This window comes from Tursiops truncatus, chromosome 16, assembly GCF_011762595.2.
Source record: "Tursiops truncatus isolate mTurTru1 chromosome 16, mTurTru1.mat.Y, whole genome shotgun sequence".
NCBI lineage: Eukaryota > Metazoa > Chordata > Mammalia > Artiodactyla > Delphinidae > Tursiops > Tursiops truncatus.
The window spans coordinates 54,915,030-54,932,903 of record NC_047049.1 but is presented as its reverse complement, the minus strand read 5'-3'; the positions used below and the strand labels follow the sequence as shown (position 1 = coordinate 54,932,903).

Here is a 17,874-nt window from a genome sequence, read left to right as displayed (position 1 = left end):
TCAGGTCCTTTTATACAAATGTCAGTAGCTCCATATCCTGCCCCAAGACTTGGATCTGGGTTGAGGCCCTATTCAGCTCCTGATACATGTCTCAGACCTAGAGGAGAAAAGCAGATGCATTCAGCTAGGCATCTAGTTGTCTTCTGCACTCCTCCTAATCTCCTGATTAGACAACCTAAACTGAAGTTTTATCTGAAGATACTCTTCCCCAACCTCAAGAGAAAAATGCCATGGATTGGCTGAGTGTCCACCATGACTCTGTGTATGGTGATGGACCCTCTGGCATCACCAGCCTCAGATAGCTTCCAGGATCGTAAAGCCAGGGCCCTTGCCTCCTGAGTACTCGGAAGAGAGGCTGGCATAGTCGGTGCTCCATCAAAATGTCAGCTGGATGATGCGTTACCCAGGCAACACAGAAAGGTCCATCCAGAAGCAGTGGAGTGACACCCGCTCCCCCAGCCCAGTATAACCTTCAGTTTCCCAGCTCTGTAAGTCCACGTTCAAGGCAGGCAGGTAGGAGAAGGAGAAGAGAGAACCCTCACCGGGGTTTGAGCCACGTGCTCAATCTTTCAGAAGCCCAAGTCCAAAAGTAGCCTTCTGGTACACATTTGAACTTGAAAAAAAAAAGAAAACATTTCCAGTCTTCAAAAAAGTTTGTTTTAAAACACAAGCTTCTAGAAGGCAGATATTCCTTTCTATGTAACAGCAAGCACAGCACTTTTTATTTATAAATATTATTTGATAAGGATACTACTTTACTAGATGAACAAATATTCCAAGTTGGTTATTTTAGGAAGTAACTCCTAGAACAAGAAGTCTCCTGCATGTCAGGTAGAGAATCCTTTATTATCTCAACAATGTGTTTGCTTCCCATGCTTAATCCTGAAAAGGAATCCTTTCTAACAGTAGGGAAATTAGAGTGTCCTCTCAAGGCTGTATATAGGATTTTAATTTTAGATCTAAGTTTGGTGGGGAAGCTCAAACTTATTAATTGCCCTACTCTTCCCATCCACTGTTTGACTACACCTAAATCCCTACAGGGATAGAAAGCTCAGTACCTCTCAAGGAATCCTGCACCATTTTTAAACATTTCTATTAGAAAACCTTTCCTTACAGCCATTCCAATTCTTTGTCCTCAGAATATTGTTTGCCAGCCTTACCTGGTGGCGCAGTGGTTAAGAACCCACCTGCCGATGCAGGGGACAAAGGTTCAAGCCATGGTCCAGGAAGATGCCGCAGAGCAACTAAGCCCGTGCTCCACAACTACTGAGCCTGCGCTCTAGAACCCGCAAGCCACCACTGCTGAGCCCACACGCCACAACTACTGGAGCCCGCGTGCCTAGAGCCCATGCTCCGCAACAAGAGAAGCCACCGCAATGAGAAGCCCGCGCACTGCAACGATGAGTAGCCCGCGCTCGCCCCAACTACAGAAAGCCCGCGCGCAGCAACGAAGACCCAACGCAGCCAAAAAAAAAAGAATATTGTTTGCCAACCAAAAAAAAACGAAAACAAAAACCCAAGAGTCAACCCCAAATGCTGGCATCTAAACTACCTTCCTGCTTTGTAGGGGTGGTATGCATGTGGCTATGTGCTCCAAACCCCACAGCCAATCTCTGCCAAAGTGCACGGGCACATTTTTGAGCAAGAAAGTTGATCTCATCTGTAGAGAATGTCTGTTGGGGTTAAGCATGGGCCCTTGGGCTCTTCATCTCGAGTTCTTACTATTCTTAATGGCTCATTATATTTGACCAAAACTCACCCAACTCACAGGAATCCCTTTCCCCAGACAAGCAATCCATCATCCTGCCCCATTTCTGTATTCTTTCAACTACCATGGCCCCCAGCACCTCAAATAATGCTGGCAAGGAGGGGCTCTCTCTGCAGAGATGGGCTACAACACTTGCCCACTGCCTCACAGGCCCTTGGTTCCAGGAGCTGCCCACCCCATCTCCTGCTTATCACTCGTCTTGTGACAGAACCTCTGCCCAGAAGCACTCAGGGATCCTACCTGTAGGAGCCATCGTGGCCCTAGGGCCCGCCCTTGTCCCATATCCAGCATAAACAGGACAGCTAGAAAATCCCTGAATGGGAACAATCCTCAACAGAGCTCTACCACGGCACTCAGGCATCCACGCATAGCTGCGTGGCAGGCCTCTCTCCCCACAAGGCTGCGAGCTCCTCGGGACAGGGACCATGTCTTATTCACCTTTGTTCCCCTGTGCCCAGCACATGCAGGTGTTCAATGAATAAGAGCAATGACTGGCACTTGGAAGGGCCAGTTAGGAACCAGGGAGGGTGGGACATGACAAGGAAGGATTCTCTAATCCAAATCTGCACCATCAGCCAGGGCTGAGGGGGTCTCTGGATGGAAGAGGCAATGCGGATTTAGGCGATGAATAACAACCCGGTCCACCCAGCCCAGCGTGAAGACAGGCTGTCTAAGAGATGGAACAGTCTAGAGACCTGGGCTTCTGACAGTCACCCCCAGACACTTCTTCGCATTTCCTGTCATTTTACTAGATGCTATGCCCACAGGTCAAGGCCTATTTCAAACACACTTCTGCCTGGAAGGGTTTGGGATTTTTTAATGCAATGTCATGAAGTTTACTGCATGGGCTTTTGGCATCTGTTTTCACTGCTTTTTTCCTTTTCCTTTTTTTGACTGTTTCAGACAACTGAGGTTGCTAGGTAAAAGAATCTTTATACAGATGAGGTGTTGTTAAATATTCTCAACTAAGAGATAAACTAGAGATCCTAAGCTTTTTTTTAAATTAAAGTAATGGTATAAAAAAATTCAAACAGATCTGAACCATCACTAGCCATCACAGAGATAACGGGTGAGGTGCTCTGGAAACAGTGTGAAGGGACAGGTGTTCCAAGCGGGGTCCGGGCCATCAGAGAATGAGACCTGGAGGCTCTGCACTTAACCAGCAGGGCGTACAGAGGAGACATCAAGAGGGATGGTAAGAGCATCACATAGCGCTTTAGGACATGGAGTGGCAATGTCGCAAAAACCCCATTAAATGACAATTTCTCCTTTTTTCTATAACGGAGGCACATATAATTTTTATATCGGCGTTCTGATAAAAGCTTTTTTTTTTTTTTTTTTTTTTCCGGTACACGGGCCTCTCACCGTTGCGGAGCACAGGCTCCGGACGTGCAGGCTCAGCGGCCATGGCTCACGGGCCCAGCCATCCTGGAAGGTTCTGGAAACAAAGGGAGACTTTGCTTCTTCACACTATACTCTTTTGTGTTATTTGAATGCTCCACAGTAAGCATATATTATCTCTGTGATTTAAAAAAAAATCCAATTTCAAAAAGAATCAGAAATTGAAGCTCACTCAGGCCATATTGTTATAAGTTCAGAGGGGTAATGTTTAACTCAAAATGTATCATGGATCAGAAATAATTTTTTGCCGGTCAGTATAACTTGGGCAGGGAAGTGCTTTTATTTTCACAAAATTGTGTCTTAAGTCGTGAAAAAGTGTAGGAGTCATAATCAGACTCTCATTCAGCCCACTGGACCTTAGGAGGAAATTAGCCAGTGAAGTGGAAGACTCGCCCCTACTGCAATAAGGCCTTGGGAAGGGAGAGAGTGGAGTGCCAGCTCTGCTCTAAGACTCTGGAGCCAAGCACAGGGGATGCAGGAGGGAGGCCCAGCCCTAGTCAGAGTGCAGCTGCTACAGGCAGACCCTATTCTGAGACCCAGCTCAACCCCGAACGACTTTCTCCATGACCCCAACTCAACCCATCTCAGTCCAGGCCAACAGGCATCACTACCATCACACAGAGTGCCAGCCACCCTATCCAAAGGGCGAGCAGCCCCTGAGCCAGTAGGCAATCGGCATCAGTTTGGCGACGGGCTCCTCCCCAGACTCCACATCGTCAAGGACTCCTCACGAGGCTGACTGCTCACTTAGGGGGAGTCTTCCATGTTCCCTTTCCCCAAACTCTATTTTTACAGATGGGAAAACCGAGACCCAAAGAACTGGGGTGACTTTATCAAGGTCACACTGATTCAGAGGCAGAACCCTTTTTAACACCAACTCCCTTGGCTTGAAAGAAAGAGTAAGTTCTGGCATCTACGAGGGATGTCTGTTTTCAGCAATATTTCAATGCTTCATACAAAAGAGAAAATTCAAATGATTTACTCAATATACATACCTTAAGCTACGTCAGAATTCCCACTAATTTCATACGAGTAGTTTGGTCAGGCTTATTAAGGAAGCCAGGACAGCAGGTGTCAGTCATTCTTTGAATCTCTCTCTAGAAGGCAGCCTCGGGTGGAAACACACCAACAATCCTCTTTGCTGCTTTTCTCTTACTTCCAAGGAGTGTCATTAAGACTTCATTAAGTCATTTTTAAGAAGTAGGCACTAACTGGTCATCCTAGGCTGTGTTCTCAGCCTCTCCCAACAGGGTTTATCTTCAGGGACCCAAACATGCATTCCCAAGAGTCAATGCAGGAAGAGAATTTGAAGTCTGCCTCATCTTGGGTTTCCTTTGATGGAAGCAGTCCTGCCCTGGGGACTGGGGAGCCCAGAGAGCAGACAGAAGGGTCCCATGTCATCCTGGACATGGGGTCCTTCCACCTGAAAGGAGTCATGGAGGAACATCTGGGGAATGGGGTCTGGAGCTGTTGTGATTCCCCAGGCTACTTTTGTGTACAGGTTGGGAGTGGCAACCTGAAAACCCAGCCAGGAATGGGCCCAGGGTGAGGCCGGCAGTATTGGGAGCACGTGGCCTAGCTGATTCACAGGCCAGCCATCACCCGGCCTGGGGTCTCAGCGCTGGGCTGCACCATGAAACAGGTGCGGTGGCCGGGAAGCTCTTCCCCACGCTGAGCAGAAATCTCCTCTCCCTCTGGGAACTTCTCTCCTTGGGCCCGGTTCTAATGGTCCTTCAGATGTTTGAAGCCCAGCATCATGTCTCCCTAAAAAGTCTTAGGATTCATCATCAGGGTTTGCTGTAGGGCTGAACCGTGCAAAGTCTTCAGAGGATAGCCCAGGGACTCGGGGAACCTGACTCTTACCTCTGTGTGAGCATTTGGCTTGCTCTATGAAATCAGGGTGGCAGTACATTTTATTGTAGCATTTTTATGTAGACCTACGCCTGACCTTTTGCTTTCCAGATTAGTAGGCCTGCCCAGGATCTCTTCCAACTACCACCCTAAAGTTGCCCAAGAATCCCGAGGTTGCTCAGCCTGTTTACCCCAGCCTCCTGGGGGCGAGAATCAGGAATCAGCTGCCATTTTTAGCTTCCATGACTTCTGCTGCTTCTATACACTGTTGCCTCTGACCACTGACCCCGAACAGTAAGACACTCTTGCCCACAAATAAGATGGTGTTCCTGACGCTTCAGATCTCCACCAAGGTCACAAGCAGATACCAAGATCCCATGTACCCTCAGCGGCTCTGTCGTGTCCTCAGCTTGTCCTTGGGGCCAGCCAGAGCCCTCATCATGACATCATCTCCCTGGAGAGCCTTTCTTCACAGTGACTTTCTGCTGCAGAGGCTTAAGGCTAAGGGCAAATCCAAGTAACTTGCTTCCCCAGAGGAATGCACATTGAAGCACCTGGTCCCTGGAAGCCTGGAAGTTTTGTTCGAGACCTTTTATACACACAGAGGCAAGGCTGCCACTGATCTCACATGGACACAGCTAAGAGGGGCTTCTTGGGAGGTTTTCCCCCAAGCAAAGATCCTAACTTGGGCTCCCACCTACACACAGCAGTAGCAGGTCACCTGAAAATTGCAGCTTTGTTGATAAAACATTTGAAAAATACATATACTCCACTAGGCAACTGATGGTATATTTCTAGCAGTCCCTTCTAGTTAAATTCTTAAAAAAAGAATTTCTTGAAAATAATTCCTTAAAAGGATTTTTAAGGAGCCTACCTCTTTCACAGTCAATGGTGTCCACTCTGGAAATGGATCACCTCTACTTCCTAATTGTCCACGGGGGGCGAGGGCCAGAGGAGTGGGAGGGAAGAGGCCATCAAGCTTGGCAAGTTTCAAAAGCTGAGGTCCTCTCGTAAGATGACATTTTAAGTACTGGTGTCACTGTCCTAACTGAACAGATACTTCTGTCCGCAGATTGGGCCACAATGACCAGGGCATAGGGTCACAGCCTCTCTGGCCCTTCCCTAATGACCAATGCCGAGCCTGCTTCCATGTTGGAGGTAGACATTGGCAAGGCTGGCTATCTCAGGCCTCCAGCCATGGCATCAGCCAGCCAGCAGAGAACTGCCCCGGGGAATCACATGCCCCACAGTTAAGCATGACTTTGGAGCAGGACCAGCTGAGTTTGAGGATAGCCTCCCGCTCCTGCTTGGTTGCTGTTTCCTCCGGCTCCCATTTCCCTTGGCCAAGCTTTGTCCTTTGCTGGATTAGCACAACCACCTACTTCTCGGGACCTCCTCCCGGGCCTGGCCCAGGCACCCGGGTCTGGGTTGGGAATGACCACCTTCTCAATTGCCTGGCAGGTGTTCCAAAAGAGAAGTTAAGAACACAGACTCTGGCATTGCCACTGGTCAGTTAAGCAAGTTACTCAGCTTCTGTGTTCCTCAGTTTCCTCATCTGTAAATGGGGATAATAGTACCTACCAAATAGGGTTGGAGGTGAATACATATGAACTACTTAGGGAAGTACCTGGCACATGATAAGGCCCACATAACTGCCTTCATTGCTATTATTACTGCTTCCTCAGGACATCTTAGCTCTTCATCCATCTAGTTGCCCATGGCTGTGCCGTACAACTAGGAGAGCTTCTGACTGGATACCTAGAGATCAGAGAGACTCACTTGCCCTTACCAAGGATCTCACCTCTCCTACACTTATTTCTGTCTCGGGGTGGAAGGGCTGACAAGGGATAAGAAGCCCGCACCTGGCCTCAAAAGGAGCACAGGAACTTCCGGGAAGATGGCGGAAGAGTAAGACGCGGGGATCACCTTCTTCCCCACAGATACACCAGAAATACATCTACACGTGGAACAACTCCTACAGAACACCTACTGAATGCTGGCAGAAGACCTCAGACCTCCCAAAAGGCAAGAAACTCCCCACGTACCTGGGTAGGGCAAAAGAAAAAAGAATAAACAGAGACAAAAGGATAGGGACGGGTCCTGCACCAGCGGGAGGGAGCTGTGAAGGAGGAAAAGTGTCCACACACTAGGAAGCCCCTTCGCGGGCGGAGACTGCGGGAGGCGGAAGGGGGGAGCTTCGCAGCCGCGGAGGAGAGCGCAGCAACAGGGGTGCGGAGGGCAAAGCGGAGAGATTCCAACACAGAGGATCAGGGCCAACCGGCACTCACCAGCCTGAGAGGCTTGTCTGCTCCCCCGCCGGGGCGGGCGGGGCTGGGAGTTGAGGCTCCGGCTTCGGTCGGAGCGCAAGGAGAGGACTGGGGTTGGCGGCGTGAACACAGCCAGCAGGGGGTTAGTGCACCACGGCTAGCCGGGAGGGAGTCCGGGGAAAAGTCTGGACCTGCCGAAGAAGCAAGAGACTTTTTCTTCCCTCTTTGTTTCCTGGTGCGCGAGGAGAGGGGATTAAGAACGCTGCTTCACGGAGCTCCAGAGACGGGCGCGAGCCACGGCTAAAAGCGCGGACCCCAGAGACGGGCATGAGACGCTAAGGCTGTCGCTCCGCCTCTTGCTGACTGGGTCGTCGGATAGTAAGCAGTAATGCCTGACCTCTTGGGGATACCAGCAGCGTCAAGAGCGTCATATAACCCATATAACCCACAGGAGGTCAAGCCTGCTATTACAGGACTGAAGGATGAAGCCCTGCTCTGGCACGGAGGCCAATAGTCTAGAGTTCCCCAATCCCTGGGCCCTCAACCTTGGACTGTTGGGGAAACGAGTGTGCAGCCTGCGAGGGACCCAGAGAAGCTCTTCTGATGGGCTTCCATCCCATGTTCTGCATTTTTAAGGGCCAATTACCTGGGCTGTGACCTGAAACAAGGACCTTCGTGTACAGACACACGCCTTTCAGATTCAACTCTGAGATTTTTGGTTTTAATCAATTGTACTTCCCATAAATGAAGATGACCTCAAGCAGTAGCATCCTAGAGAGTCACTCGCTTAGTCTAGACCCTGCAACACACAGAAACAAGAGATGACACAGGATGTCACAAAAGCTAACTTTAAAAAATACGCTGGTTTTTAGGAACAAGGGAGTTGTTTAGAAATCATAAAATGTTATCAGAAGTATTTAACGTATTTCAAACACAAAAATGTAAAAACAACTTACTGTACTTCAAGGAAAATGTAAACTTGTAAAATGCCCAAATTAAACATATATTAGCTTCACTCTAATTATGAGCAGATCATCTTAATAAAAATAAGCTGTTGGTCAAAAATAGCCACTGTCATTTCTAGCAAAATGTCTTGCAAGTTTAGATTTATCATTTTTATTTCCATGCAGAACCAACACCAGCACACACCGCTGCTGGGCTCAAAGCAGGTTTTGTTTGATTCTGTTCATTATCATTGTGTGTCCTGAGATGCACACCCCATGACGTGCTCGGGGGCAGCCTGGCCCCACAGAAGCCTCCAGTCGAGTCTGCATGTGGGCATCTGGGCCGGCCAGCCCCTCTTCTTAGTCCCACAGTCGCTTAGTCCTCAGGGCATCTCTGTCCATCTTTGACAAGTAGGCATAAAGCAGCTTCTTAGATGGTTAACTTCCTCAGAGCAGGTAGCATCTGTGAGAAGCTAAGATCATCTCCAAACTAAGCACAAGTCTGCTTTTATCCCAAAGGCAACGTGGCAAAAAGAAAGGGCTGAGGCAATCTCCTATAACTTGCCCAAAGCCTTGATGTCCTATCTGTAAGCCATAAACCCAACAGAGAAGCTTCTATCAAGTTAAGTGAGTCTATATACAAACACAACAACAGTAAACTTAATCTGAATGCCCATTTGTTGGGAACTGGTTAGGTAAGTTATTGGTAAACCCACTGGGACAGTTCTTTTGGTGTGTCAGTTTGACAAGGCCACAGTCCTGTTATTCAGTTAAACACTGAGCTGTGTGTTACCGTGAAGGCATTTTGCAGATGTGATTAAAGCCCCGATCAGTCAACATTAAGAGTAAGGGCTGGGCTTCCCTGGTGGCGCAGTGATTAAGAATCCGCCTGGGGGCTTCCCTGGTGGCGCAATGGTTGAGAATCTGCCTGCCAATGCAGGGGACACGGGTTCGAGCCCTGGCCTGGGAGGATCCCACATGCCGCGGAGCAACTGGGCCCGTAAGCCACAACTACTGAGCCTGCGCGTCTGGAGCCTGTGCTCCGCAGCAAGAGAGGCCGTGACAGTGAGAGGCCTGTGAACCGCGATGAAGAGTGGCCCCCGCTTGCCACAACTAGAGAAAGCCCTCGCACAGAAACGAAGACCCAACACAGCAAAAATTAATTAATTAATTAATAAACTCTGCGCCCAACACCTTCTTTAAAAAAAAAAAAAAAAAGAATCCACCTGGCAATGCAAGGGACATGGGTTGGAGCCCTGGTCCGGGAAGATCCCACATGCCGTGGAGCAACTAAGCCTGTGTGCCACAACTACTGAGCTTGCGCTCTAGAGCCCACGAGCCACAACTACTGAGCCCGCGTGCCACAACTACTGAAGCCCGTGTGCCTACAGCCCGTGCTCCGCAACAAGAGAAGCCACCGCAATGAAAAGCCTGCGCACCGCAACGAAGAGTAGCCCCGCTCGCCACAACTAGAGAAAGCCCGTGTGCACAGCAACGAAGACTCAACACAGCCAAAAAATAAATAAATTTAAAAGAAGAGAGTAAGGGAGCACCCTGGATAATCTGGGCAGGCATGATTCAATCCAAGCTACAGGGCTACCGCATTGCCCTCAACGCTGAAGAAGCCGGGAGTTTTTTTTGCCTGGAGAATGTAAGAAAGGATTCCTGGACTAGGGACACCGCGCACAGATCAGAGAACTGGTACCATACTGAAGAGAAAAGGACTAAGGGACTGGATGCTGCCGTACTGACTCCTGAATGCAAAGAGTCTCCCCGCCTTCTTCCCCAGTGGGCTCAGGGATGCTGCCAGGCCGACCCATCCCATCAGGAGTGGAAGGACTCCTGTGGGGAATCGGAAGGCAGACCTAAGGAGACCATCACTAGGATTCCCCAGTGAGCAGCCCAACCAGGCCACTCTAGAGAAACTCAGACTACACACCTCCCCATTTGTTCTGGACCATTAAATTAAATGCCCATGATTAATCATTAGCTGACACAAAAGGATTACCTGATACCTGAGGTTAAAGCGCTAATATACAAGACAAGGTATCCCCAGTCCTGGTATCCCCCAGACCACAAAATAAATAAATAAATAAATAAGCTACCAGCAAATAAAAAAACCTTAAACCTTGGAGGAATTAGAATTACGTGAGAAGAAAAAATATCTGTCTTCAGGTGTGAGAAGATATTATATCCAAGAAACAAGCATAGAATGATATAAAAAAATGACATTCAGAAAGAGTTCTTGGAAATCAAAAACCGGATAGCAAAAGCTGAACAACTCAACAGAAAGGCTCGAAAGATACAGCTGAGTGAATCCCCTCCAAAAAAGAGCAAAATGACGAAACGATGCCAATAGGAGGTCAGAAATTGAGGGACTCTGTCCAGGGTGTGCAACGTATAAATAATGGAAGCTCCAGAAAGGAGGGAGGACGAGGAGGAAACCCGACAGCAAGTTTATCTGTCAGTTTACTTTGACCCTCAGGCCTCCCAACCCAGACGCGCCGATCAGCAGGCCATGGTGGATACAGACCTTGCCTTTTTCTTAATCCAGAACTTCTCTAGAAAACAATCCTAAGAGAAGGTAAATGGAGTCATCTTCCTCTGAAGAAAGAATTCGGATCAGGGGTTAATCCTTTCTCCTCACAAGCAGCACAAGAAACAGGAGATCCATCAAAAGAGAGGAGAGGAAAGTCAAAGAAAGAAATCAAGCAAACTCCCAGGAAATTCTCAGGAAAGTAGAGGAGGTACCAGGACGAGGGCTGGCACCAGACCAAGAGGACAAGAAGTCTGGTCTGGAGCAGGGACTCAAGACAGAAACGTCCAGAGCTGTTAGCACCAAAGCCTCTGCTCGTTTCATAGGGCTCGGCTAAGAACAGAACGTTAAGGTGATCCCGGCCCCGGGTCTTATTTCTCCTAGGCTTTTATCGACATGCGCTGGAGACCTTCCTGCTCTCCAGATCAGCAAGAGGAACCAGCATTTCCTCCCACAGACGTGCTCAGCTTTGGCTTACTGCTGAAATCCAGAGGATGGCTGTGGTGAGCCTGAAAACTGCAGTCAGCGGTCCACGCCCTCTGACCATATTTCTGCCAGACACGGCACGGCCACACGCCCCAGGACTCATTCAAGTCCCTGCTCACTGACTTCCCCAAGGGGAAAGGGCTCTTCAAAGTTCCCAGGGAAGCGGAGGCTCGCCCTGCCCCGGAGAGCCCATTATATTGTCTGGCGAATGTCATCAAACAGTGGCAGTGCTGCCCTGTGCCCTCACAGCTCAGTGTGTGCTTGAGGCCCAGTGTTTTCAAAACCACACACGACATTGTTTCAAAACACCTCCACTGGGGGTGAAAATAGAAAAAAGCAAGGAAATCATTAAACCACAAGTCAGTACAGTGCTCACTTTGGGGGAAAAGGTGGAGAATTCAGCTACTGTTGGGTGTTAAGATGGCTTCTACAGTAGTGGTAGTGTTCCTTAACAGTGGACGCACTGTCCATTTTATTGTTCTTTAGACCGTATATTTATACTGTATATGCTCTTCCGTATGTATGACACATTTCACGGTTGAAAAAAATGATATAAACTCATAATAGCAAGGAGACCTGAAGGGGAAAACCATCAAGAAGCCAGAGACTACATTCTGGAAGGTATGAGCACATGAAAAAAAGAGCATGCATGATTGAAATAAGGTCCAGGAAAGCCACAGGGAGAAGAGCAGCAGAAGGGTGCAGGGGAGAAGGCCCGGCTGTCCAGGCTTGGGCCTCGGAGCCCCATCCCCTGCAAGAAGATGATCGCCTCCATGCCAGCCACACTCCCAGCTGTGAGATCACGCTTGCTCTGCGCCCCACCCGGCAATTCCTCGTTATTTCTCTCCGTCCGTCCTTGGCATCCGTGACCTGGGTGGCCCTCTGCCCTGTCAACCCCGAGAGGGGCGGCAGCTCAGCTTCCCAGCCCCAAACTCCAGTTGTCCAGCCACTTTGGTCAGCCTCAGAGCCTTGTTCCGGCCAGAGAGGCCCAGGACTTTGGGCCAGTGTTTGGCTCCCGGTCCAGACCCCTTCAGCTTCTGCTCCTGCACATTAGGCGTCAAGGACTCCTCCAGTCTCAGAAAGTCACGTGTGCCGAGGCTCCCAGAGCTGGGGTTTTGCTCAGGCTCTGCAAGGCCAGGAGGGAAGTCCCACTCCGCGCCCCTAACTCAGGTGTCAGCATGGGAGGGGGCCTCAGAGGTCATCTCGTCTGCACTGTCTTTGGAGGCCCAGGCGAGATCTGTCCAAGGCCTCAAGGCTGGAGATGAAAGTCAGCTGTGCCTTTCCAGAAGGATCTGAGCCTGTGTACGACAGACACCAACTGGGGGCAAAGGCTGCGCACCTCCAGCCCCTGCCTGGGCTCTGCACGGTTTAGAGACAAACACAACTGCACACCCGCCCAACCCAGTGCCACTCAGCGGTGTCCCAGGGGCAGCCCTGCAAGGCCTCAGTGCATCCAGAAACAAGCAGTCTATGAGCTCAGCGACCTAACTGCCCTCCGTTTGAAGAGGCGTAGCGGTTTTACCCTGCGATTGTAAAAGAAAACCACGTTTCCCGCAGAAAACTTGCAAAGTACAGAAAAGTCTAAAGAAGAAAATAAAAATCACTCATAACGCAACAAGTGTGGGCTGCCGTGGCTTTGGCATCCTCATGGACCTCTTTTAAAAGAAACCATGTCCTCAAACGAGCATTTGTTGGGTGGGTCACAGGATCCAGGCCGTGGCGCACGCCCTCCTCCCCCAAGGTCAGTGCTGAGTTTGTCAAGAAGATGTAGGCGACCCTATGGCTGGCTTCACGCAGGCCGAGGAGCGGCAGGCTTGGGACCCGGCCGGCTGCACAGGCCCTCCCCTCCTCTCCACGGCCACAGTCCGACGCAGCTCGGCGACTCCTGTGGCTGCAGGCAAGGCCAGAGGGACCAGCAGGTGAGAACTGCAGGGTCCACAGTGGAGCTGCACCCGTGGGCCATGACCAGGGAGGCACTGGCGCCGAGTCGGCCCCTGCTGGCCCAGCCTCTGGCGCGGCGTGAGGCTTTTCCAGGAGAGTCTGCCCTCAAGCTCCTCCGAGCAAACAGAGCAGAGGAGGAGGGCTCTGCTCTGACCTGGGCCTCCTGGACACTTCTCCCAGCCTTCCTGCCACCCTGGAACAGACTTTCAGGCCCAGAGTGGCTACCCAGGAGAGCCGTGGGTGGTCTCACACTACAGCCCCTGGGCCAGGCTCGGCCTTCTTCACCCCGGGGGCCCGGTCTGGGCCTCACCCCCTGGCAGACAGGGACTTGACTGAGAACACGAGGGGACACTGGCGTCCTTCAAACCCCCTTTGCTTTTCTCGGCCCAGCCCAAACCTGCATATCTGAATGGGAGCCCCCAGGGCAGGATCTGAATCTTGCACAAATCAGCTGCCTGGCCGCACGCACTACCCACAGCTCTGCTGGACAGAGGGACACATGGGAGGGAAGGAGGGAGTCAGAGGGGCTGAGGCCACAGCTAAGAGGGGCTCCTGGCCATCGTGAGAGCTGGCGAGAACCTCACGTGGCGGCGATTCCAGCCACCTGCCGCAGGGGAGGAAGGCGGCCTCAAACTTAGCAACAGAGAGAGGGCAGGAGGCGGGAAAGGTGGAAACTCAATGAATGCAGGTCTCCTCACCACAACAAGTTACAGAAATTGACCTTTATTTATTGTACTAAAGTCTGTTTAACTTTCGATACAAAGGAAGGTTTTAGTACAGAAAATCCCAGTCTGTCCGAACAGTACCTGTGCACACTGTACCATCACCGTCCCACCCCCGCCGCCCAGAGCAGCAGCCCCGCAGGGCGCCAGTGAGACCCCTCGACAGCCTGCAGGGGGTCCCAGTTGTCTGAGCCAGAACGCGTGTACCTGTGAAACGAAGGGCAGCACTGAGGACTGAAACGTGTCTCTTTTCGAACAACTGTGCAAGAAAATATATCCCTTTTTTAAAAAAATGTCACTATGGCTAAACTATAATCTAGTGTCTAGAATTACAAAGAATAAAATGAAATCAGCGATTTCTTGCTAGTAAAATGAAATGTTAGGAACAGTATTAAAATAGAGGTCCTACCCCAGTGACACTTACCCGGAGCCCCGTACAGTACCTATTATTAAGAGGACGCACAGTTTAAGGAGGAACCAGATCAAACCTTCAGCCAGAAACATCCAGCGTCAGAAGCGGTAGAAAAAAAAAAAAAAAAACACAAAAAAAACACACAAACCCCAAACAAAGCCATCCCCATGGAGCACTGCTCATGCTGTAAGCACTGGAGCCAAAACTAGATAGATCCCGGTTTCTCTTTTTTTGAGTTTTGACAGTGACTGCACTAATCCTTAAGCTTCCGCAAGGGTTCTCTGCTCAAAGTCTGAAACACGAATGTTTTTATATCAAGTAGAGCTGATGTGCCCGCCCCACTCTAGAGCGCTTAGGAATTACCCTGCAAAGTCTGCACTGGTAAAGGCTGTCACTGTTCACAGAACCTAAAGAGGACCCAGTGGCATGCATCAGCCCCAGCCTAACCCCCTGCCTGGAACCGGCTGTGTCACAGTGAACCCGTGAAGCTCCGAGGACCAGAGAGAACGCTGGAATCATGGATGCAGGTGGACGAGAAGAGGACGCAGAGGGCCGGAGACGAAGTCTGAGGGGCGCGTCCGCGAGACGGGCCCAAGTCGCCCTCCTCTGTGCAGGAGGGGAATACACTGCCGCCGGAGAGTCTGCCCCACAAAGGCACTGGTTCCGCGCCCGCCGACGGTCGAAGCATCCGCACTCGCAGGTCCTTCCAGGAGAGGTACCACCAAGGAGCATGAAGTTTGTCAAAGCTCTGGTCCCACTGACAAGAACCTCCCAAAGCAAAGCGGCCCCCAGCGAGGCTCCAGAGTCGTCTCGCTGAAAACAGGCACAAAACCAACACCAAAGCGACAGTGAGGAAAAGGGCAGGGGCTGGGCAGCGACAACATGGAGCCGTTCAAGTAAACATAAACAACCGAATACTTAGAAAAGGCTTGTAAACTTGTGATCTGAAAGGTTCTCTTTGCAGCATCTCTGATGAGCTGGCTACGAGAAAGGTTGGTGTCGAGCCCCTCTACAGAGTCTTCTGTCTTACAGCGCACGAGTGAGAGGAACAGAGTCTGCGGCCCTCTGTCTACAAAGGAGGTGCTTCTGGAGTCCTGCTTCATGGATCCTTCCCCTTCGCGTTTATATACAGAGGCGTCTATCTTTAGTCGCTAAAGAGAGCTGAGCCCGGCAGTCACGCCGGCGGCCAAGCTGCAGCCATCCCCAGCACCGAGTTCTAGAGAGGGCTGGCTGGGATCCACAGGACTTTATTCTGCTCTTGGTTGACCATTGCCAAGATCTGAGCGCAAATGCTCGACAGGGCTCCTCCCTGGACGACCCCTGCAAGAGAGCCCCCAAACACACACGTCATTGGCCCAGAGGAAGACCCCAGGGTGAAGGCAAATAAACGCATTTTACTCTTCCTGGCCTTCTGCCTGTTTTGAGCTACCTGGCCCTCCTGCCCCACGCCCGCCTCTCACTCTCTTCCATCAGTGAGAAATTGGAAAAGGAAAAATAAAGAGTTGAGTGCAAATCACTTCGGCTTTTTACCTATCCCTCTCGGCAACTGTTCCATAGGATGTTAAAATTTTACGCTCAAATGAAGGCTGGTGTCCCATTTTGCCAGGCTGCCCTGGTCCCTGTAACAGGGATGACAGGATCTGACCACACACATGAATGGCCAGGCCCCACTGCAATGATGCTCTGGGCTGCTTTGCCTAGTCATGCAATGGGGAGTCCCAGCACACTGGAAGACAGTCTGGGCTGTGTTGTGATGGTCCGATCGGCAGCAGGATTCTACAGGTGACAAGGTTGGGTCTCGGAAGCTGGGCATCCCATGGCCCGGAGAAGATTCCCAGCAAAGATGATGGAATGTCTCCAGCTCTGGCTCAGGCCTGCTCTGCAGGCTTTCAGCACCACAGCCCGGCAGACACTAGACCAGGGCTCTCTGCGGGATCCACGGAACAGCGCCGAGCGCTGGCTGCTTGCCACAGAAATGGACAGCGAGGGTTTAGAAACTGCTATGGAAATGTGACAGAGTAATTTTACATCTGTTGAATCTTACAAAAAGTCAAGACTTTTATTTTGTTAAGTTTTGGAGTTTTTAATGTTCTCTCCTCTAGTACTTGTTAATGTATCTGACTGAAATACTGGTCTGTAATGGACTGGAAATTAAAACACAAACACACATGACACATACGTAGACAGAAGCACCAAGGCTGGGTTTTGAGGCCAAATGTTGCATGAGAAGCACCGAACTAGATCACAACACTCTCCGCAAGTTAATTAAAATCACTGTCTCCACCTCTCTGTGGCCACGGTGTTATTATGCCCCCTACAAATGACTGCTTTCATGGAAGAGGTTGAAAGTCACAAAGTGAAATGGCAGTTGGTCAACTGGAACCCTGCTTCTCCTGGTTTGCTTTGTTTCAAAGACCAGAGATAGTGAAGGTGCAGCTTATCTTCAAACTTCACTGCAAAACTGGCCTGACCTGGAAGGCGCTGGGGACAGACGGTCACGGCCACCACCGCCGTGCTAGCCGCCCAGGGAACGCTGGAGCTGTGCTACAGGGCGCCTGTGCAGCCGCCACACAGGGCCAGACTGTGACCCAAGGCCAGAATTAGTGCACTTTACCTTTGGACCTGCAACTTCCTGAAGCTGCCCTGGGCCTGCCACCAGACCAGCTGTGATGAAAGTGCTCACTGTGCCAGCATCCACCGGGCGCCCCGGAAGTGCGGGCTGTTACCACTTCTAGGAAGACGTCCTTGGGAAGCCTGCATCCGTCCCCGCCGCCTGCTCCTCCTCTGCAGGCCTGACGCACACCTACCTGTGAAGAACCTGCTGTACTCCTGCTCAATCTTCTGAGCCGTCTCAAACTGCTCTTTGGAATGCCTCTGAGTCACCTTGTCCTTCAGGTAGATGGGGTCTCTCTGCTCCCTGTTGGGACATCCAGGGAACCAGGCTGAGCTTCTCACCTCCCCCCGGCCCTCCCACCTCTTTGCTTCTCTGCCCAGAGTAACAGGGGTCTCCACCACCACAGGGCCCCCATGGGCTCCCCCTGGTAAAGCACAGCCTGCAGGCTCCACGGGGAGCTCCGGGCAGAGAGGGGCAAGGTGGGAACCCCAGTGTGTGCACACAGAGACCAGACACCTCAGCTGGCACCCGAGTGCAGGTATCAGAAGCCCGGAAGCACAGAAAGGCAAAGTGGAGGAGGACCTCGGCAAGCCGTTAGCCCAACCTGCACAGAAACTCAAGCCCAGTGGGAGCAAAGGCCCGTCCACATCACGAGGCAGCTCCTGGCAGAGCTGGACCCAGGCCAGGCCACCCAGTTCCTGTGCTGTTGTGAGTGCCCAGCTGAGAGGCAGGAGAAGGGGAAAGGGGCTGGGAGTCAGGAGGGGAGACAGAAAAGCTGGACCTACTCAGGGAGCGGCGGCAGCATCCGAACAGCGCGGAGAGTGGTGTGGAGGGAGGGCTGTGCTGGGTTCACATGCCTGGCTCAGTGTGAGATGGGGGCTCGAGGGGGAAGGCCGCTCCGACATGGGATGCCTATTTCAAGGCCAAGGGGC

General features: G+C 51.1%; 1 protein-coding gene across 7 annotated transcripts in view; it reads right to left on the bottom strand.

Annotated features, from left to right (window-relative positions):
* Nucleotides 1-13,901: 13,901 nt before the first annotated feature.
* The window catches only part of DLG5 (discs large MAGUK scaffold protein 5), a 120,394-nt gene continuing 116,421 nt past the window's right edge, over nucleotides 13,902-17,874 (bottom strand). For 4 of the 7 annotated variants that reach the window (XM_033842203.2, XM_033842204.2, XM_033842199.2 and 1 more), the window contains one exon: nucleotides 13,902-17,245. In XM_033842203.2, the coding sequence (XP_033698094.1) occupies nucleotides 17,008-17,245 (238 nt within the window). In that variant the 3' untranslated portion in view covers nucleotides 13,902-17,007. The remainder of the gene's footprint in view (nucleotides 17,246-17,874) is intronic. The other 3 variants (XM_033842200.2, XM_033842202.2, XM_073793405.1) reach the window with 2 other exon arrangements.